Below are 22,908 nucleotides of genomic sequence, written 5' to 3' on the forward strand. Positions count from 1 at the left end.
AAATTGTTTGAACTGTTTTTCCGGATTTCGGTACTTTTAGAATTTTACTACCCGTCCTTGCGAGGATGTCGAAACAGATGGAATTCTACTAGAAGTGAAACCTCTATTAGAAGTGGAGACCTGTACAGGAAGCAAAACCGTTTTCTTGACTGAAATTCCATTTCAAAAAAAAATCTTTCCTTACAACCGGATCTGCGTTCAGGACAACACTTCACTATTAAATCTAACTAATTAATATTTTTGTACCATGTATTACTGGTTGTAAAACTTTGTGGTAACAAGTGCCAATATGTAGTAGCTCTTCATACTACTTTTCTCTCGACTTGCTGAAACATATCCATGTGAATATGAAATCATATGCGATCCCACTGTTATCCTAGCATTTCCGTGCAGATAATCCCCAAAAGACATAAAAATGTCGCGATGCCGCTTCAAACAAGAATTTAATGAAAGCTAAAGAAGTCAATGCGAAAAAGAAGAGCAAAACTATCGAACTTAGCATACGATGTTCTTTTCAAATGCAACTCGTTCCGTGATCCACTCCGGAGCGTTTCAGGAACTGCGGCGAATCGGGATTTGAAGTTTCGCGCCGTCTCTGTCATGGTTCATCACGTTCTCATGAGTTCTACATAGCGATAACGATAGCGACATCCCTTTCTTTTTCTTATTCTTTGAAATGTTCTCAGACTTCCTCGTGCTATTCTTGTTTTTTTTTCAGCCATTCCGATAGCATAGGATGCGATCGGAAATGACTTTGAATTTGTTACTTTTACCTAAGGCAGTTGTTCTATCTGAGAACCTACGAAACTTGCGGTTCTCAAGAGGGGACCTTATAGATCATCTGCCTTCAAAACTACAGAAACATAGAGTACTTTATTTCTACTAATGGTGTTAATGTTAATAATGAAATGTGTAGAGAAAGTTTAACGTACTTGTAGTAGACAAATTTCATTTTCTTTAAAAACCACTCCTTATCCGTGGTATTTTCCAAATTGGAGTGAATGTCGCTCACTTCAGGACCACAACTTTTTTCATATCCCTTCATGAATTGCTCTGTGCCCACAATACATTATTACTCGTAACAAATTATCTGATGAAAGAGCGCCGAATTGACCTCAATCACTGCGTGGAGAAGTGGTGCGGAGAGCGTGTCAAAACTACAAAACTCTACATTTTAATATATCCTTCTACAATGTTTGAATAAATTTTTCATGTCCCAAAAGTAACCAAAACTCGTCCTACGGTATTGTTTACTTTTGCGATTTTTCCACAGATTTTTCTTCCTAATGACGGGATAAACCAAAAACCGAGATGGATTTTCCAGAAGAAAAAAGGAAAATTATGATGTGACTGAGAGCACTTCGTGTTCCCATTTCATCTGCGAAGTATTCCACGATTATTCCAAAAACTTCAAATATCCACATAGAGACGAGAGATGCAGAGTCTAGTGAGGGTGAAAGTAGACCAGTCTTTTAATCTGGGTTACTTAGACGTTCGACAAGCCCAGCAACCAGCCATAGTTCTAAAATACGTCGTGCATACGCCGATTCACAAGCGCTGGACGTTTTTTTTTTTTTTTACGATCCCTTACCAGAGCTGCTTTCATGCTTTGTTGTGGATCGGTGGTTGGACGGATCGTGATAAAATTCATCTGAAAAGGTAAATCGCTTTCATTTAACATCGGATGCAAAACTTTTATCCTAGGGTTTTGGCGGGAAAAACCGGAAAATGGCCTCGTGATGATGCGATCGCTAGCTATTAATTCATCTTGACCCCCGACGCTAAAACATATAGCACAGATTATTCTTACCTTCCTTTTGTTTATGCGTTTTACTCGCTGCATATATGGTTAAATTAATTTTCTTAAATAAATCCTGGAGATATTATAGGCGTCATAGCGAGTTGGACATGTTGACCGGCTTGTTCCGGTACTGTCTATGCCTAATTCTTGGGACTCAACTTGTTTATTCTAATGTTAACGATAGTATCAGCACCAGCTCACATCAGCAGAGGAACATCACCTCTCAGCTGACGATTCAGAGGACGAAAAGGGGTAAATTTTACTGCTTCCTCTCGTCGAGACTGGAATTTGGTTGAAATCCAAATTTGTTAGATTTCATTTACAGCTGCGACAGCACAATGCTCCTCCACATCGTCAAATAATGTTGCTCATTCACTGGTTAGCAGTATTTGTTGTGATTCCATGATTCCACTTTTTATCGACAATCAACTCAGTACAAACGATGGGCTTGGATCGATAACTCGTGTAAGATCATCTGTCTTCAACTGTCTTGCTGTTTTTTTTTCTAAATTTTATTTTTTTTCTTTCTCACGTGAGCATAATCCAGGCAGTCCAACAGCGAATTCAATCACGGTTCAACAGATCTTTCGAGGTTGTCATCTCAGAATCGGATTTCGTTATTAACACATATTATTCCGGTCCTAGACAATGTAAATTCGAGACCGATCGGTATTTTGTGGCGTTGTATGAGACCCCGACACAGGTACTTTCTGGACATTTTTCTTTCCTTTACACCCTCACCCCTCATTGTTTCTCAATTTTGCAAAAGATGAAAAATTAAATGTTTTTCATTTTTGTATAAGATAAAAATAATGAACTTCATAAGTGTTAAACATTTTAGTACGACGTCGCTGATACGACAGTAGAGAACTTCTTAGCCAGTATTGACAGTCGTGATCCTCTCGGATGGAAACAAGCACCTCTTGCGGAGCAAAATGAAGGTGAGCATTCCTTATAACTGCTATCGTGATTCAGGAATAGTGGATAAAGAGTGTGCTGTTGATCAATATTTTTGGGATTCGTGTTTGAGTTCAATTTAGAATCGTAGAGATCTATGAATGCGTTTACGGGCTATACAATTGCTTGCGGAGGCCAGTCGATACGTCAAGTCGGTGTTCTTATCCTCCAAAACCAGACTCTAACCTATTTATCGACTCTGAAAGGACGAAAAACCTTTTAGTTGGTATGAAGCGGTGTTGAACCATCGGCCGCTTAGGAGTGAGGACTTTCAAGATTTATTGATTGCTTATTAGGATAAAGGATAAAGTTATCCTAATAAGCGATCAATAAATTATTATATTAATTATTGTTATTATTATTATCATTTAATAATTTATTTTAATTTAATTTGATCTATTGACCGCTTATTAGAGAGCACTTTTAACCAATTTTTAAGTATTATATATGCCTTTCAATTCTTCCCTGTCATATCAAAAAATCTTAACGTCTCGAAATTTCAAATTGAAAACCCGTGCGCTCTGAAGGTGACCGAATCATATTTATTAAAATGTGTCCTAAGTCTACTTATTTCTCTTTTTTAAATTTACATGGAGGGAATAGATCGAAATGAACCGGTTGTTGACTTCCATCCGACGCAGGTGATTTGACACGCATGCAATCGCACCCCTATAATCTTGTCAACTAAATCGAATACAAGTTTTATGCGAAAGTTTGTTGTAATTCCATGGTATCACTAATCCACGTCTCCGTTTGTGCTCCACTGAAGAGAACTGAACACTTGGGTGGATGTGGCAACCAGAAAGTGGTCTCAGCTTGACTGACGTGAAGACTCATCAGAAAAAAAAATTCCTAGCGTCTATGAAAAGGAAGTTTTGCTCTTCCTTAAACAATAAGTTCTCTTGTCATTCGTTTTCCGTTGAAATTTCTTCCTTAATATGTGACTATTACTGTAGTATATAGAGATATATAGATATACTATATCCTTCTAATATAGATATTTCTCGAGAAACCTTGACCGGCGGTTACTTGAGTTCCATTTTCTAATCCATCAATTCCACGAAACTAAACCGCTCTTCAATTCGCATGGTTTCTCGAGTTTTTGAAGATGAAAAACAAAATTAAAGATGAAAATGAACAACCGGCTCAGTTGGAAAGTGAGAAAACTTCACATTACGGCCACTTCAGCTCTTCCTGTCGACGGAACGACCAATATTGAGTCCGGATCCGACTCGGATGTAGCTTCTTTGAGTGGCAGCAGTGCTGCATCAAGTGGTTCCGCTGCCAGTAACTCGGCTACCTCTTCGGCCCAGCCAGGGTCAGGTGGCGCCTGCTCGTGGCGAGGCAGTGCAGGTGAAGTCTTTATTGTAGCAGTATCGTTCTCCATTTCCTTCTATGTCTTCTGATATTTCAGCGGATGCTAACGTTCCGTACACATTCACCTCAGAAGAGTGCTGTGACGTACGATTGAATATTATAATGAGGGATGCAGCAACTCGTTCTAGGGACACACCTCACTTGGGCGACTCTGCCAAGGTGAAACTATTGGCTTCAAACCCGATTTGTAAAATTTGAAAGCTATTCTCTGTTTTCCTCAAACAAGGTCAGAAAATGTGTTTTCTTACCTGTAAATATGAATATCGAGAAGCACTGTGTTTCTTATAAGTCTTCTTCGTCACTTTCGTCAAAAATATAACGAACACGGCTGCTTCTTCTGCTCCAAACAGCTGTGCCAGGAAAGTACCACGGCCTATCCACCAAAGCGCATTCTAAAAATGATTACATGTCATAAAGGTGAGAATAAGACATAAGAAAGAGAACTAATCAGACTTTTTTTTTGCAATTTCTCATCGCCGCAACATTAAAAAAAACGCCTTTTAAATTTGTTACAACCTGTTTCTGGTGAAAAAGCTTCACTGCAGCTCAGAATAAACTTCAGTTTGGTTAGAAAAATATTTTATGTAATACTAAGCAAACTTGATCATTTCATCATATTGAGATTGCAACTTCTTTACTTTCGTTTGGTGAGTTCTTCAACTTTCTCCAAACAAGAGAAGGATGTATGCGGACTTGTCACGATCCACCTCGAAGACTTTTTAAATTCATGGTTTTTTCCCGGAGTCTTTGATTTTTGTACCTTTATTTACGTTGACACAAACTTTCTCTTCTATTTCTTTTTACAACTTTCCTTCATTTAAGAAGTAGTTTGTGTTGGAACACGTGCGAATCACTCCAGTTCCTCTATTTTTCGACCCAAAAACCTTTATTGTGATTGAAAAATTTTTTGTAGTATATCCAAAGACGCATTCAACTCGAGTACGGCTTGTCATTTGAAGTAATCATGAGCACAGCAAATTTTGCTGTGTCTTCTTATTATCATGGACAAAGCAGCTGTAAAATCCATGATGGAAATTTCTATTATGTGGCATATGCGACCCCTGTACAGGTATATTTTTCATCACTCATTTATAGCTAGGAAAAAAACTTTCGAATTTTAGTACGACCCATTTAACATTGCACAAGAAGACTACCTAGCCAGTACTGACGCAGAAGAACCATTAGGATGTAAGTTCCAGAAGCCTTTACTTATACTAGTGGATCACTTGTTATCTTAAAACTACAGCTACGAGATATACAAGTCTTCGAGGAGATCGGCCCGATATCAGAATAGAACCATCTGCTGGAGGTTACTTAGCCGTAGTGGTTCTGATAATTCGTAAAATTATACACTTTTGCTTCTTCCAGAAGATATATCCATTCAACCAGCTGTACTTCAAGCTCGTGCACTTATTTACGAGGGAGGTGAGATTAGATTTTAAGGTAATGATTGCAATTTCGTGGAGTATTTATTTGCATATTACAGCTGGTGGAGCTGGAAGGACGTCAAATCGTGAGCCAGAAGTATCCGTCAGTGATATTTTCACTGACGATTCAGATCTTGCTACTGCCAGTGTTATTAACGGTTTTAATGTCGGAGGAAATCGTACTCTTGGGACAGTTCCCTCTGAAGAGAGTCGCGGCCTACCTCCAGGCACTCATTGTGACAAGGGAAATAAAACAGGTACTGTGTAAGCTGGAGGAGAAATGTTCATGAACACTTTGTTCACATTTTATTCCAGGTGACAAATGTTGCAGCGGTCTTCTTTTTGAAACAATGACTGATGCTTTTTATGAGCTCAGCAGCTCACCGCAGTTTGCTTTCGCAAGTGCTGGAAACATTGCAAGCGTGAGTGTAACGTTGCTCTATTCGGGTTTCATTTTTTTCTGCATCATCCTTTCAGCTCATTCAAAAAAGAGCTCAACTTCGCTTTGATCAGTCATTCGAGGTAGTAGTGTCTTCTGGGGACTTCGCTCTGGCATCGCATGGAGTAGGGGATCAGACCTGCAAGTACAAAGAGCGCGGTTTCACAGCAATCGCCTATACTACACCCACACAGGTATACGGTTAAACCTCATTGAATTTGAGGAGTATCTAGCAACCTCTTGATAAGGGAATTGTAATAAGGTTTACTTAAGTTGACTGCGTTTAGTACGATATCACACAAACAGCAGCTGAAAGCTATTATGCATCGATATCATCTCGGGACAACCTCGGAGCAACGCAAACATCACTTCCTGGACAGCGACCGTTCCATACTCCACTTCAGCTTTACGGAGAAGGGGCCGGAGCTGGCCTTCCGGTTGGGTCACACTGCGGTGACGCCCGATCAGGTTACTACTGAGAAGAGCCTCAGTTTTGATTGTCTGAACCTTTCTTCCGAAAGATCTATCTAGGCAAAAAAAGAAATTTCTTTGCTTTACAATTCTCACGAAACAGTATTTATCCTCACAAGTTCATGTTTTTCAGGATCTAAATGCTGTAGTGCTCCACTATTTAACGTGATGCAGTCGTCATATGAGTCACTCATAAACAGAGATAACTTTGATCCATATAACTTGAGGCTGATAGCCAGGGTAGGGCCATCTTATCAGTTTTGGTTTTTCGCAAAAGCTAGTTCATGTATCTTCCGCCTAGCCATCTGTGTTTTTTCTTCGATTTTTCACGAAATTCGGAATATTTCGTTTTGGGGATAGATCAATGAAAGGTACACAGCGAACGCACCTAGTCGAATCGAATCTATTCGAATCGAATCTATTTGTGGAAAGCAATAGCGTCCTTACCAAGGAAAGCCTCTTGTGTACAAATGATAATAGAAACCTCAGCACTGTAACCACACAAAAATGCACCGGTCAAAATGGGATCACCAAGACCAGTGCAAATGCCAAGTTTGGAGTTTTGCGGTAGATTTACCGTTGCCGCTAGAAAAAAGACATCGAGAACTTGTAAACAGGAGCAAAGAGTTAGATATCCCTCATTTCCCATTACTTCTCCTTTTAAGTAAACTCGCAGTAGAGGTGAGACCATACTATTAAAGCTGGCAGAGATACACGCAACGATTCGGCAAATTATTTAACAGGCAAAAGCATGTTCCACCCGTTAAATAATTAAAGGAAAGAACGCGTGAGGGAATTCATGAGGAAGTTTCAAGATGCCAAGAATCCCAGCAACATCCACAAAAGCCTATCAGCGCCTCAATACGAAACTCTCAAGAAGGTTACCACCTTTTAAACCACAAATAACGAGAAGTGGATTTCTGTAAATGCTTCATTTGCGTCTAGCGCTGTTTCCAAATACACCTACGTTTGATTTCTGTATAATATTTTTGTATCGTAATAGAAAATCTTTCCAGACGATCCAATACAATGCAGAGGAACAGCTACAGATGAGTGTCGAAGCTTTTATATCTACGGATGACTTCGCCATATCAAGCGCTTATGAGGGAAACGAGATTTGCAAATATCGTATCGATCGTTATTACATTATGGCCTATGCGACCCCTGTGCAGGTCGGTTGGAGAACTTATGGTCCCAGTAAAAAGTCGCAAAAGTAAAACCTGATAGAATGATCTTCCAGTACCCGATTCACAGTCAAATTTATGATGACACAGGGCCTGCCATACCGATCAACTGCCCTGGAGAGCTAGATGGTCTGGACGGTGAGGTTTTCTCAGACAATAAGCTATTCTTTCATCTTCTCTTCGCCCTCACCCTGTCCCTCTATAACACATTTATGTTAAAGGCACCACCCCACGAATCTGACGTGATATGGATTTCCGATGTTCAAAGGTTATGCGAGGTCGTAGATTGCAGAAACGGGTGGGGTGCCGTTCATTTCTTCCTAATCGCCGTAAAAACGGCCCGCAAGATGCGGCCTCGAGCGTTCTGGGGCGCTATTTTGTACAACCGAGTTCTATTAGAGCGCGCCAGCCTTGTGCATGCGCCGCATTTTCTGAGCAGCTTTTTTTAACGGAAATTAGGAAGAAATGGACGGAATCACCCTCTTCCCCACAATCTACCACCCCGTATAACATAGGCATAACCCACCTGAAACCCGCACAACCCCAGATTCGTGGAGTGATATCTTTAAACAAACTGCAGACGGACAACTAGGGACTATTAAGTCTTCTTCAACTGCTGAAACATGAAAAAATACGTTGCTTAAGCCGAATCGTTCACTGAATAGCTGGATATAGACGTTGCAACATCCTCCGACGACTTGAAGTCTTTCACAGGAAATAATGTGTAGAAATAGACAGCTGGTTTCTAGGGGCTGTTTGTTGTGATGGAACAATACAGTACGAAATGACACGTGCTATTGACGAAGCTCTACAAAATCAGCCAGAAGGACAAAGAAGCAACGATGCACTGGCTACGGTGAGAAGTATCAGCTCGATCTTTAGCCATTCTTAAACTAGTGACTAGAGCATGCAAGTAAATCTCATCCAACAGGAATTCCCCATTAATTCTTCCCTGCAGGACAATCTTCAAAATCTTTATGAGTGTTCCTGTTGAGATTTTAGAAACGAAAAAGTGTCCGAAAACTCTCTTTCTCACTTCTTCAAAAACATTTGTTAAGACAATATCACGGAATATTGAAAGACGATTTGGAAGAACTTTCGAAACGATCGTCTCACGCTCAGACTTCACGTGGCAGACAAATATTTACAATCAAAACACTTGCAAAATTGATTGCCTGGGTTACCACACCCTTATTGTCCAATCGAGCAATGCGGTGAGTTCAGTTTTTTTTTTCCGACAGTTTCAGCATATAGAAGCAAACCGGGGGCTTGGAATTAATTCCCAGAGTGATTACCAAAGTATGAACCTAAACTGAATGCATTTCGGATTGATATTCAATGTTGATGACAGTTATGTTCTAAACCAAAACAAACATGTATTTTTAGCCCCCACCACTATCTGACTTCTTTGATCCAGCTCCTGTAAGTCAATATCTTTCTAATTCGAAGACATTTTTACTTTCACAGAAATATGCATGCTAATACTATGATGTTTTGGCCTATACAATTCGTCGAACCACAGCTACCAATAGCGCCTCTGGAAGTACCTTTCCAAGCGGTGCCGCCAGTACAGGCTCCACCACCGGTTCCGCAGGCTCCAGTCGGCGCTGCACCTCCAGCATTCGTATTCGGCCCCCCAGCTGTAGCCGCTCCTCCTGTAGCTCCTCCTGCTTTTGCTCCTCCAGCTGCAGTTCCTGTATTTTATGGCGGCGGTGGTGGTGGAGGAGGTGGTGGAGGTGAAAATGAATTTCGTACAAAGGCAGAGGGCGGACCATGATCGTCGCTTTACAGGTGCATGCTTTTCGACTGATACTTGGGTGACAACGCCTAACGGAAAGAAACGGATGGATCAGCTGAAAGTTGGCGATTTTGTTTTGACAGCCAACCTGACTGCGGTGAGATATCAGTCACCATTTTATTATTAATAGAGTTACAGTCAGCTGTCGCAAGAGTATTTATCGATAAAGTGACGTAATGCTTACCTACAAACATCGTCCATAGTTATTGCTAAAGAATGTCCGAAAAGAAATCCACAATTATGCAGTGAATATGTGGATTCAAATCATCTCCCTTCAGTTTCTCTAATATTCGTATGCAAAAATTCCAAATCTAAACTTTTTAATTCTCTAGAAGCATTGCTGATCCCAATTTCGTTGATTCAGGTCTACTATGCACCAATGTCATTGTGGATTCATCGCGAACCAGATCTCGTAACAAAATTTATAACTATTATGACTGATTATGGAAAAATGCTAGCGCTCACTCCTCGACACCTAATTTTTCGAAACAAATGCGATGGTATAAAAGTTTTCTAGTTCAGATCACTTTTTTTAAAGACATTATCGCTATGAAGGGAGCGCAAATCACTGTTATTTTCTAGAGTATTATGAAGAACGAGTTTATGCGCTACCGCCGAACAGTCAAGCAGTATACGCCGAAGAACTGGAAGTGGGGGATTGCGTGTATCTTTTTTATAGGGTCAGTTTGATGATTGCTTCAAGAGAATAGATTTGTAGAAGCCTGTTTTTTTTTCAGACTGGCTTCCGACAACAAAAACTTCAAGACATCTCCATAACGCAGCGTCGAGGCGTATTCTCACCATTAACCCCAAATGGACGCATTATTGTTAATGATATGTTGGCCTCTTGTTACAGCGATGTGAACGAGGCTACTTTACAAACTACTTATTTCTCTGTAAGATTAGATACTTAATGTTTTTTATACCTCCTGAGGAAATACGTCATAAAAGTCCCTGCTCTCTTATTTTTAGGTGTTAAATTCTATTCGAAAACGGGTGGTCACATGGTTCGGTTCATGGATCGACGAGAAAGTAAAGGGCGTTTTTTTTCTGTAACTTAATCTGGCCGTATCCTTTATATTTCAGGTGGATATTCCATTCGGGTCGGGATTCTCCATGGAGCTGTTACGACTCATTGTGCCATATGTAAAATAGAATTTTGTTGTAGCATAATAAAGATAATATGAAGTGGTTGTTGTCCAATAGAATTTTATCTTTTTGGACTTTTGGACTAACCTGGTAAGAATTTACCGACCCTTAAGGGATGACAGGCTCAGCTGGCCTTGAAATGGTTTGGAACCAGCGACTGTACACATGCTCGGAGAACCACAACACCATTTACATCCTCCTCGTTACCCGAGCAATTAATACCTCAGAAAATTCAAACAAACACTTTCCAGGCCAGAACTCTTATGCTGTGTTTGTATATTGAAACAATGTAAATGGAAAGACAGTTTCAGATAACCAGTCAATGGGTGCATGCATCTCATTAGTGTAAGTTCCTGAATGAAGTTTGATGTGGAAAGGAGCTCATGCAACTAGTTAGCAGCTCAACTGACCAATTAATTCGTTGCTGAACGTATGAATGCGTTTATATTGTGGATGAAATTGAGAAAAATATGCTGAATGTCATTGTACCTCATTCGTTCAGCTAGGGTGACGGAAAGAGAACAACAGCGAATTTAGTGGCTCCCTTTGTTCGTTCAACTAACGCTGGTGCAACCATAGTATAAAACAAATAAATACATGTATATATATATATATATACATGTATTTGTATACGTATAATAATCTGTTTTTCTCAACAGCCCTGCAGTTAGGAAACTTGCTTAAATCATACATGCTTCCACTGTCCAATAAGTTTTCGATGATCCTGCTTGCAAAACGATAATTTTTCTTCGAGTCATTGAATATAAATAAAGTAAAAAGAAGCAGTTGTCCAAAGATGTATAATCCTCACATAAACAAGAAATAATCCTTCAAACTATGGGGTGTGCTTCGAGTGTTGTCGTTAGAGAGGAGCTGGCATTTTCATTTGTCTCATCGGTGCGCTGCTGGTACACAGCATTCCGATTTGCCAACTTTATCGTGGCCATGGGTCTTCATTTACACCACTGCCATATGGGTACCTCAACACATAATGAAATCAAAGCGAAGCGATGTCGATTAAGGGCTGTAAGTAACGTTCATATCGAGGATATCGTCGTCGATGGCATCGCCCAGCCTATCTTCTCATCCGTCTCGGTCCCCTAATATGTCGTATTTTCCTGGTTTTATATGCATATGCAATATTTTTGCTTCGGCATTCCTGAGTGGTGTATGCACGTGTTTAACGGCGACATTCACATCATTTTGAGTACCTGCTTGTTCCCTAGAATTCGTTGCAGTGAGTATGAAAATGTTGATCACTCACATGGATGACTACAATCTGGCATCTCATTGTTGATTGCAACCACTGTGCTTGCGAGGCTCTCCCATCCACATTCTGAACTCTCAACAACGCGGATTATTCTCACTAAAGTCGAAATCGACAAGACGTTTTTTTTTTTTACAATGAGCGCTCATTTTACTTCTGACCACATCACCATGGCCATTTTGTTATTCATACGATCAGCTCGTTCTCGTCTAATCTTGCCCGTTGTGGTGGAGTAAGTTCCTTCAAATTTTCAAACTTAACTAGCATAATTCAGAACAGCTTCACTTCTGTATGTTTGGCAAGCGGTTTTCATATAGGAGTTATGCTCGTCCTTATACAACTACTACAGCGCTTTTTGAGATTTCCAAGACGATTTGAGGTAAGTGTCCTTTTTTGGATCTGGTTTCATTTCCGTACTTTAATGTCAAAGAGATATTAATAATTTATTGTCTGATGCATTTATCGGTGGCTTCGGTTATAATCATTGGGGAGCAGTTCTAAGAAAGAACATCTCATCGAAACCTCTATTCATCTTCTCCATTTTCGTCATTTTCGGGCTGTTTGCACATTTTTATTCCTTCATTTGACATTCCTAAAATAATTACGTCTGCCGAGTAACGCCCGAATGGATTTCGACAAGCTGCAATGCTTGTTGCCAGCTCACTGCCTCATCCATTTCCTTCAAATTTTCCCCTCGATTTTGTGGCTCAATTAGATTTCATTTGATCCACTAACAAAAAATAGTGCGTAACGAATAGGCATGAAATCCACATTACGAATTCACCACGCATTCAATTATTAGAAATCGTTTGAGAAGAATTTTTGAAGGAAAAGATCATTGTGGATGATAACCTTGTCACCAAAGCTCTTGCCCAATTTCGGCCAAATGAGTTACGTAGTTACGCGCACAGAACTCGGAATGGCGTATTTCCTCCCGTTCCACATTCAATTCTATTCATAGAGTCTCATGTATCTCTGCTCCTTTAACAACCTCCGGTTGAGTATGTCCTCGCAAATTCTCATTATCTCACCAAGGGTGGGTTCAGCTGTGCCTTTGACGAATCAATAATGTTTTAATGGTATTTCAATAGTAAATACTCTGGTCACTGGTCAACTCGTCAATGACTGCGCGTCCTGAATCTCCTTGTGTTTCACTTGCACAACGCTTCATTTTTTTTCCTGTTTTGCTACAAAGGAGAACAACACATGTATGCGCCTTTCATTTACTCGTGCAGAGCCTTTTGACTGCCATAAGGACATGCCTGTCTGCCGTCATTTCTGACCATTCTGACTGGCATAATAAAGATATTCCAATTTCCTCCACGACATTCCATCTTGCTTGGAAACTTTCTCGACCGGAGAACAATCAATCTTTTCACGTACAACTTTTTTTGACGAAGTCGCTTCGAAGTAAGCGTGACGTATTGATGTCTCACAAAATCCCGAAACTCTCATCCGTAGTGGTGATATCATGCAGTTACCAAAACTCAGTTGCTTATTCAACTGCTGAGCATATTTGCTCGTGCTGTGTCCATAAATTCCATGAGACGTCAGAGGTGCCTTAGGTGATATGTAGCCGTAGGCCTTCCATAAAAATCCCATACATGTATAGTCGACCAAAACAAATGCTAATTTTTTTCTCGCTGAGCATTGCTGTTTGGTGTTGATACATGCCTCATTGCCTCTCTCAATACAACAATGAGGTGAGTAAAAACAACCAATATACACGCAAACGTAAGTAGATTCATCTACGCACATATGCACGTGCGCGTATTGCTTTCGTCGATGTCAAATCCGCATAAATCCTTACCACCTCGTTTCAGTTCCCTCATATGCACAACCTTCAACAGAAGAACAGATTCGAGGTATCGGTCGGTATTGCGGACTATTTAGTCGCTCAGTTAGTACTGCTAAGAGTGAACAACATGTTGTTAATTAATGAGTACTAGAAATATTCCAAGAGCTCTCCTACCAATTCTAATCGTAATTTCATCTCCAGAAAGCAAAGCCGTTCACACTTCACTGCTCGTTGCTGTTGTTGGTACTCGCGTACGCCTTCGCTGGTGGTTTCATCTTCAATCGCCTAGAAGCTGAAGCTTTTCAACGTCATCAGGATGAGAGTCGTCAGGAGAAACTACGCTGTGTGCTTGAGGTGTTCATATCTTTCAGTAATCCTTTGTTGGGATTTATCAGTATGTGATCGCGCAAAAAGCAAACCAGCGTGAAAAATTATGGCGTTCCAAAAGCTGAATTTCCTCTAAAAATTCAAGCAAAGAGCTGTCAATTCTGTTGTCGTTCAGTCACGTTTTCATTCTCGTTCTCAACTGTGAAATTAGGAGTGAAATTGAGAGTGGGAACATAATGAGGACACTGCATGGAGCACAGTAAAATGAGACATTGATGTCACTCATCATCTTATACAGCGTTTAGCGATACATAAAGCGCAGAGGTAATTTACGATTAGGAGAGAAACAGTCAGAATCAACTCACCACGTGGCATTCATCCTTCTGTGGCATCATTCAAAAAAATAAAGTTTGATTTCAATAATCATATCCTTTAGTAAGGTTTTTTTTTCCTCCTAGCTTCCAGGCAACTTGTACCCTTACGATTCAAACCAAAACCATGGCAGCACTAGTGTCACATGGAAACTATTTCACTCATTTGCAAGCTCGATGCAAAATCCTTCCAAAAACAAAATCCTTCCGGAAAAAAAATGATTTTTAGTTTCTGCAGTGTCTTATAGTGTTCTTTCTGGAAGTATATGTAAGCACAGGGCTAAAAACGATGGAGGAATTAAAGTCAGGGAAGGATGTGCTCATCCGAACTACGCCTTACGATTACGGGGCCTTACGATTAGTATTGAAAACAGTGAAATATTGGCACATTAATATCAATCAAGTGGTCAAAGTTATGAAAAAAAATACATGGTAAGTAAAACAATTTAAAGAATACGATATTAAATTCTTTTGGAAAAAAAAGTTGTCTTTATTATGTTTCAATGGCATTAGAAATAGATTCCCATCAGGACTATCATTATTCGTTATTACTGGCACATGATTAGAAGTACACTTCAAATTACATACGAAATTAATCCTCCCTTTTAAGATGAGAGGTTTAAATCCCTAGAGAATTCATTATTCATCAACCCACACTTGTGCTCTTACTTAAAGCATACTTTCATCTATTCTTTGACTGCATCACTTTAACAGCTATTCACCAAAATAATAACTCAACCTAAGTAAATGGTGAGTGAATACCTTTTATAACTTATCTTTTCTCAAGCTCCCCGTTTAGGCCGATTTTTTTTAATAACATATTGATCAGTTTGAGCCTTCGTGAACAATGCGACGTATCTCATATACGTTTTTATATTAAATTTAAAAAAATGCGGTAGAAAATTGGCCAGATGTGACTCTTTACTCCAATAAGATATCGATACAAGTAGTTAGAATTTGGCGGAGAAAATAGTAAATGAAGTCGTATACCACCTTAGTAAAGGATAAAGCTTACAGCGTTGATCAATCTCTATGGGGATACGCCTACGCATTCGACTCTAATTTAGAACTTCATTCATTCATTCACTCATTCATTGATTGATGTGAATTTTCCGGAAACAATGACAACCCCTTCCTTGGATTACTGGACAGCTTTGGAGCAAAATAGCTTTGCGTTTTTGGAAAGAAAAAACTTTGTTCATCTTTATTATCATCTTTTTTTTCAGATTTATAGGCTAAAATTTACTGGTTTTGTTTTTGCTGGACACCACTTTGTATATAAACTGTTCGGTCTCTCAATCAACAAAAGTTGCTCAAAGCGAACTCCCAGAAGGCGCCGGCATCAACGAAAAAAGAGGTGTCAAAACTGAGCATTTTGCCAATTACATTAGTGTTTTCACAAACATTGAATATTCCGTTTGCGAAAGGAAAACCCAAATAAGAGGCACATCCAATCCATCCATCCATGCAAAGAAATTTATGGGTGAAATTTCTTTACAAAGACACCACGTCAATTCTTGGAATATCACTCGGAGTATGTAAATCTCAATTCACAAAACACTGAAAATAAATTTTGTGTAAAGCCTCAAATGATCCCATAGATGCTATCATTAGGCTGGATGAACTATGAGGGAATTTCTTCTTATCAAGGTTCAATCCAACCCTTCCATCAACAAATTCTTCTTTTTCTTTTAACAAATTATTATCCAGAATGAATACGGTAATAAGCATATACTTTATACTACTGTATACTAAATTCTCGCATTATTATGAATAAAACACGAAAGTTCCTCTATTTCAGGTGATTGCAAAATTATCGCCGTTGTCACTTGAAAATCCATGGCGAAATGCGACGGCAACCAAAATTTCAAACTGTTATGAGCCAGAACGGTGAGTCGTTGGAATAAGATTAGGGAAAACATTTTTTTCGTATGTTTCTCGCGCAACATATTTGAGGAATCATCGTATTTTAATTATTTCTCAAAAAAAATCATTGCTACTTAAGTGGTATATCACTTTTCCACTTCTTTTGCCCTCATATTGATTTCAATTATGTAGAACACTTATAGGCTCCAATATATTCTATAACCAGATATAATAAATGCTTATTAATCATTTAATTTGTTTATAAAGTTAGTAAAAAGAGATAATAATTCGGACGATTCCCTCATTCAGAAGAAATATTGAGTGACCACAGACACAGTAATTCAGGAAGCTCTAAGTAGTAGCTTGAGCACATACTTACTTGTATGTTATCCTAGGAAGCAACATTCTTGTCCTCGATCCAGTTGAACCATGTTTTCTCCTCAAAACCATACTGCAATGATTTTCTGTAAATAAATAAAATTTCGTTCATTACAGCAACTTCTTGTTGAGAAGTTTTTTTTTTTTTTGAAACGAGAACAAGAAAAAAAAAGAAAGTTACAAAAGTTCGAGCATGGCTAATGAGATTTCCAACGAAGATCTGCTGATCAGAGGTTGTACAGTGGATTTTCTACAAGGGGTTTTGATAATTTCAACAAAAAAAAATCTCTGGAATGATGAGATTTTTTTGAGAATATGAGTACTACATGAAAAATTTCTAAAAAATCAATCATGTACAACGAATACATTTTTTATTTAATTTATTGTTTCAACTACTTCTCGACGCTAAATGCTAAAATAATTTGGTCTAAAAAAACTGCTGGCTTTTGTGTTCACTGTTTTAAATAATGAACATTAATTACCACAAAAAACCTGCATTTTACAGTTTTAATAATTACGAGCACAGAAAACCCTATTTGTTTTTAGAATAATAACAATAAATGATAATAAATAATAAATATTCAACTACGGACAAGATAGTTCAAAGGCAATCTATTGACAGCTCTCTGATAATTTGAAATGAAATTTTAAATTTTGATAATTTCAATATCGAAATAGTATTGTAATTATAGGGACGAACGCAGTGAATGGTCATTCGTCACAGCAACACTTTACGGATTTGGAATCGTTACAACACTTGGTGAGAATCCTTAAAGTTTATCAGAATTTTTTTCTACTGAGAAAAAAATTGTTGAATAAAAAAGTGTTGGAGGAAAGAGAGAAAGACGTAGATGAAATGAAAAGAGCACAAATTCCATTCTAGAAAAGTATATAAAAGCAAGGACTTAAGATAGCGAATCTTGTCGACGCTGTTCGGCTACGCAGACATGAAATCAATAGTGCTGTTAAGATCTACCAAGTATCGAATTTCATGTTTGATCTACCGAGGTTTAATTTCAATTTTTGAGATGTCGCTCGAAGCGTCCAATTTTTAATTAACTGACGCGGTTCAGCGAGCTTCAAAGCTTTTACTCCCCTTATATTTACATGATAGATAAATATAAAGAACAAATCTCAAAGAATTTGTTGAATTTGCTTTAATCAATAATTATCATTGTATTTGTCCCACTTATGATCCCTCTATCATTTTGACGTTTCTGAGAAAGAAATGAAACCATTCTGCAATCAATCAAACAGCGGAGATGCTTGAGGTCCCATGCCGATCGCAGCCGCCAGCTTCATTGCGCTACTTCAACCGGTCCCGCATACGCAATTGCACCAGGGTTCAGTTCATTTTAATACGACAACAATAAAAATGCGAAAAGTGGCAACATATGTAGGGGCATTAATTTTTAAACTCACAAATTACAGCTTAGGACATCATTGAGGGAAATTGGACGTAGTTTTACCGACAAAGAATGACACAGATTATCGTATCACTAAAGTGATCAGAAAATCCTAGTTGACACACCGAGACTAACAAATCTCCTTAATAATTTGTTTACTCTGGAAGAGGATGGGAAAAAGTCAACTCCTCTTCCGTGTTCTCATGCTATTCACGTCCTTACTTATGAGTGACAAAAAACTGGGCCACCTTATAGGCTCATAGCATTTCGTACCATAAATCAAAATTTTTAGATTGAACAATATTTACATTATCAAAGCGTTCGAAACACTGCCTAAACAATACCATAAAACTTTTTGTCTTAGAACGGGTTTGGAAAGGGAGCGCTTTACATATGATGTGAGAAAAATTGGCTTCTTCTACAAGCAATTAATAGGGAGCAAGAAGTTCAATTAGGACCATGATTCCTACTTTAAAAAAAAGACGAACATGGTGTCATCTGACTGATCGATATTTTTTCCTTTTTATTTCCGTTAAAAAAAAACATAATAAAAAGCTACAACTCTAAGGATTTCACTTTATATTTCATTTTTGTAATTTGACTCCCCTGGTTCTAATAAATATGCAATTTGTGACGTTCTTTTCAAAAGCAAAAGTGGTCAGACACAAATCTATTAAAGAACAAGTCAAAATAAGTTTTTGTAGTAGGGGATCCGGATAATATGAGGCATAAATAGCGGTTTCGGGTTTGTTCGGATTGCTTTAGCTCCTGTTTTGGGCCAATCCCACCATCTGAGTACCCCTTAAATCTTATTTGTCAGGATAGTAAACAGGATGTTAGGATAGTAAACATACGACGATAGCCTCACGACGTTAAACATATATCGTGTAGAATAAAGGCATCACCCCACGAATCTGAGGTGGTACGGATTTCAGGTGAAGAGTTCCTATACGGGATCGTAGATTATGGAGAGGGGATGATTCCGTCCATTTCTTCCTACTTGCCGTAAAAAATGGCCCGGAAGATGCGACGCGTGCACAAGACTGGCGCGCTCCAACCGAACTCGTTGCGGAAAAAAGCGCGCCGGAACGCTCGAAGCCGTATCTTCCAGGCCGCTTTTTACGGCAATTAGGAAGAAATGGACGAAATCACCCTTCTCTCCATAATTTACGATCCCGTATAGGAACTCTTCACCTGAAATCCATACCACCTCAGATTCGTGGGGTGATCCCTTTAATGGATAGGTTATATCATCTCAAAAATATGTTGTGAGAGGTGTCCAGATAGCAATCCCGGATGTAGGTTGCATATGAGGTTGAATCGAATCGTAAAAAGGCCAGAAGCGCCGTATGTCAGTTGTAATTGAGTGAATGCTCTCACGTAATTTGTTTTTTTTTAACCTTCAAAACTCCAGGTCAGGTCGTTCTTTGCATTACATTTCACTTCATTCACTTTATTTTACATTCGTACCATATTCTTTCGTCTAGAACAGATTAAAATCATTTTTCATTGATTATTGATATTTGATCATTATAGACTGATTGTAGTTGTTACTCCTTTTAAGGCTACAATCGAATCGCACCGATCACATATGCGGGACGACTTTTTTGTATCGTCTATGGAATCTGTGGTATTCCAATAACGATGATTATCATTGCAAATGTTGGGCAGTACCTCAATAATTTTGCTGGAGATTCGAGACGGAAGGTAAGCACTAAATTTTGAGGAAAACTAAAACAAAAGCGAGGGGAATCATTGATGATTTCATTCTAGCAAAAATTCTATTCTATTTATTCTTTATTTATTGACATTTTTGTGCCATTTATACTCTGAAATAAACTCGCCTTTTGTTGATCCAGAATTCAGAAATCCTGAACTCCCTAGCATGATTATCGTTATATTGAGTATGTATTTCAGCTTGAAGCTTATCGTACACAACGACGAATGTCGCGAGCTTCACTATCCGGAAAACAGTATAAGGTACGTAGTTTTGTTTACTTATACACTAGACTCATCACATAATAAATAACATTTTTCGAGGAGTCCTCGATACAAGTGACATCACTCGCACTGTTAGTTGCCTTTTTGATATATGTTGCGATGGGAGCTCTACTACTGCCAGCATTAAATGGACAGGTGAAGTTTCATTTAACAATGAAATTTGACTATTCACATATTACACCCTTGGGTACTTATGTTTACTCCGACGACCGCGACGCATCCGCAGACATTTGCGCACTTTCTCTTCTCAACACATATTGGCCCCATTATTTGCCATGTCCCAATCCAGAAAATATGCGATCGTTTGCGCAAACATAAGTACTGAAGTTTACATGTTTTATTTTGTGGTATAGTTGTCTATGAGTAGTGAACTACTTGCAATATTTCCCTTGAAAAAAAAAAGAAATCTTTTTTGAGTTATCCCTCTAAAAAGTATGGATGCTTCAAAGTACTGTAGAACTCACAGTACAGTATAATGCAACATATAGGACAAAACTGTGAAGAAACGACCTTCGCCTGATTTTCCTTTCCATGTTTTCTTCTTCCAAGACCAAGTAATATTGTTGCTGCTTAAAAATCACTAACATATCTTCTATATTCGTGAATTCGAGACAAAAAACCCTGGAGAACGGACACACTGAATGAATCCGCATTTAATATATCGTGCCTATCGTATCTAAAGACTTACTCGTATCTAAAGTTAAATCCAGCTGCTGGAAGTTCCGTCCCTTGGATAAAAACTAACGGACCGCAAAATTCAAAGTGGTAGAGCTGGGAACCACTTCTTCCGTTAATTCAGAGAAATAGTCCCAGAGGATGCTAGAAAATGAATGGCATACGGTAGTGCTTCAAGAACTCTTACCGTAAAACATATGAGGAGAAAATCACAATAAATCGCCATAAAAGAAAGAAAGAGAGTATGATCCTCGAATTTAAAAGTAAATAAGGGATGAAACTGGAAAAGCTTTTTGATCCTTATCTAGCAAGTAACGACGATTATTTGAGGGAACTACATAGCTCCTAATATCTTTTCTTCTTCCTCTCTCCAATTTTCTTTTCGTAGTTCCATTTGTTCCTGTATTGATTTCCTTATTTAATTTGCATTTTCACTCCATTTTTCCTCTTCTCTATCATTTGAATTACCGAATTTGTTTCTCCATTCTTTTGGTTTTTTACAGATGAAATTCTTTCAGTATAATTAAGCTCATTCCCACTTTCACTACAGCCCTAATATTAAATATCTAGGCCCAGTATATTTGCATCTGCTTTTAACCTCGCTATGGTTTTAGCTTCAGTTACAGGAAAAGGAGAAACGACTTTGTGTAGTTCATTTTTCTATGCCATTTTTCGCAATCCGTAAAAGAGCCGAAGTGTCTCAATGGTTTCGAGTTGATTCTTGATTCTCTAAGCAGCTTCCTGTGGGAAAAAAACTGTTTCCCACTGATTTCATTGTAGTTCTGCAACACTTCATTTCTATATCTTTCTTTGTAACGGAAACCGTAGTATCTTCAGAGTTACCAGGGTGTAGAACTGGTAAAATTTGGAAACACGAATAAGTAGTCATACTTTCACAGAGACGAAAGCGAAAATGTAACTAAACTTCAGGTTTCAGTGTTTAGACAACGGGGTCCTGATTGCTGCCAGCAAATTTCGCTTATTCGCTTATCTGTTTTGAAAAATACAAAGGTTAACAAGGGTTGCTGGGGCTGAAGAGAGTTTGATTCCTCTTCTGTTGAAAAACTGCTTGAATTCTCAATAGACTTTGCTTTTTTGTCTTTGGATTCCTTTTCAAAATCTTTTTTTCCTTGAAAAGCAGCAAAAAACTGCTCTTCAAAAGAAAAAAAATATCTAGAAAATGAGTTCAAAGACACAAGAAAGCAAAGTCTATTAAGGAATTTTACGACTTGCGATTTCAAACAAGTCTGAGGACGCAGCATAGGTTTTGCCATGGACCGCTAAAATTTTCTTTCGTACCTTTTTCATCATCTGGTTCCAAATTTGGAGCAATTTAATTCAGGATATCTTGCAGAATAGTTATAGTAATGTCAAAACGACATGAAGAACGGTGCAATTGCGTACGCGGCTTTTCTCGAGGCGGTGCAGTGGAGCGTAGCGGTTAGGAGCGTACTGGGACCCTTGCTGGCACCATCGTTCGCTGTAGTTTGCGATGGTTCCACCTCGGTTCCAACTGCTTCCTCCACAGCGCCGTTTCGAGCGTGTACGCAAATGCACCGTGCTTCATGTCGTTTTGACCCGACTATACCATCTCTAATTTAGGAAGGATACTGGAGGAGAGTCTCTACTTTCACTTGAGAAAGTTCCACTGTTTTTCTATGTGAATTGAGTTCCTTTAGCTTCCGTGATCTTGTCATATATTCCTGTTGTGACTCTGTGTCGATTATCATGCACAACGCATTTACTAACTAGGAGCAAAGCACTCACAGGCTGGAAAGTAAAGACAGAGTGAAGGAAGGAGAGAAAGTTTAAAAAGAAGGAGTAGGAAAGGCGGAAACAAAAACAAGAACAGATGAATAGGAACAAAGTGATACACGAAAATGAAACAAACATGAATGAAGCAAAAAACGAAACGTGAGAGATAAGGGATAAGGCATACTGCATGTATAAAAGAAGAAATGAGAACCGAAACCATTTCTGAGAAGGAAAAAGAGCACAATAGTCCTGAGACAAGTGAGGCAGAGGTGACTCAGAAATAAGGAAATCAATGCAAGAACAAATGGAACTACGAAAGGAAAATTAGAGAGAGAAAGGAGAAAAGACATTGGAAGCTATGTAGCTACCTGAACAAATCGTCGTTAGCCGCAAGATAAAAATCTAAAAAAAATTCATCTTCCAGTTCCATCACTCAATTATTTTTAAATCCGAAAAATCTT

General features: G+C 38.7%; 2 protein-coding genes across 3 annotated transcripts; one reads left to right on the forward strand and one right to left on the reverse strand.

Moving 5' to 3' along the window:
• Nucleotides 1-1,908: 1,908 nt before the first annotated feature.
• On the forward strand, nt 1,909-21,417 carry RB195_021146 (uncharacterized protein; the record flags this gene model as incomplete). 2 transcript variants are annotated; one of them, XM_064207741.1, is made up of 34 exons in its annotated part: nt 1,909-2,053; nt 2,127-2,266; nt 2,349-2,504; nt 2,643-2,742; nt 3,947-4,111; nt 4,173-4,294; nt 5,049-5,204; nt 5,257-5,323; nt 5,382-5,444; nt 5,504-5,560; nt 5,622-5,819; nt 5,878-5,984; nt 6,040-6,195; nt 6,289-6,469; nt 6,606-6,712; nt 7,489-7,644; nt 7,713-7,794; nt 8,406-8,512; nt 8,715-8,870; nt 9,043-9,078; nt 9,179-9,392; nt 9,448-9,551; nt 9,819-9,954; nt 10,037-10,134; nt 10,192-10,350; nt 10,427-10,486; nt 10,541-10,600; nt 12,145-12,249; nt 13,870-14,022; nt 16,168-16,256; nt 17,303-17,370; nt 19,581-19,723; nt 19,934-19,996; nt 21,307-21,417. In XM_064207741.1, 34 exons carry the CDS (start codon nt 1,909-1,911, stop codon nt 21,415-21,417), a joined length of 4,020 nt encoding a protein of 1,339 aa, XP_064063622.1. The 2 variants fall into 2 exon arrangements, with proteins under 2 accessions (XP_064063622.1, XP_064063623.1); XM_064207742.1 differs by lacking the exons at nt 5,049-5,204; nt 6,606-6,712; nt 9,043-9,078; ... (7 more) ...; nt 19,934-19,996; nt 21,307-21,417 and having other exon boundaries at nt 6,289-6,438; nt 8,659-8,870; nt 9,124-9,392; nt 10,192-10,368.
• RB195_021147 (uncharacterized protein) lies at nt 3,927-4,145 on the reverse strand (the record flags this gene model as incomplete). The annotated part of the gene is made up of 1 exon (XM_064207743.1): nt 3,927-4,145. One exon carries the CDS (start codon nt 4,143-4,145, stop codon nt 3,927-3,929), a length of 219 nt encoding a protein of 72 aa, XP_064063624.1.
• Nucleotides 21,418-22,908: the final 1,491 nt, after the last annotated feature.

This window comes from Necator americanus, chromosome X (genome assembly GCF_031761385.1).
Source record: "Necator americanus strain Aroian chromosome X, whole genome shotgun sequence".
Classification (NCBI taxonomy): domain Eukaryota; kingdom Metazoa; phylum Nematoda; class Chromadorea; order Rhabditida; family Ancylostomatidae; genus Necator; species Necator americanus.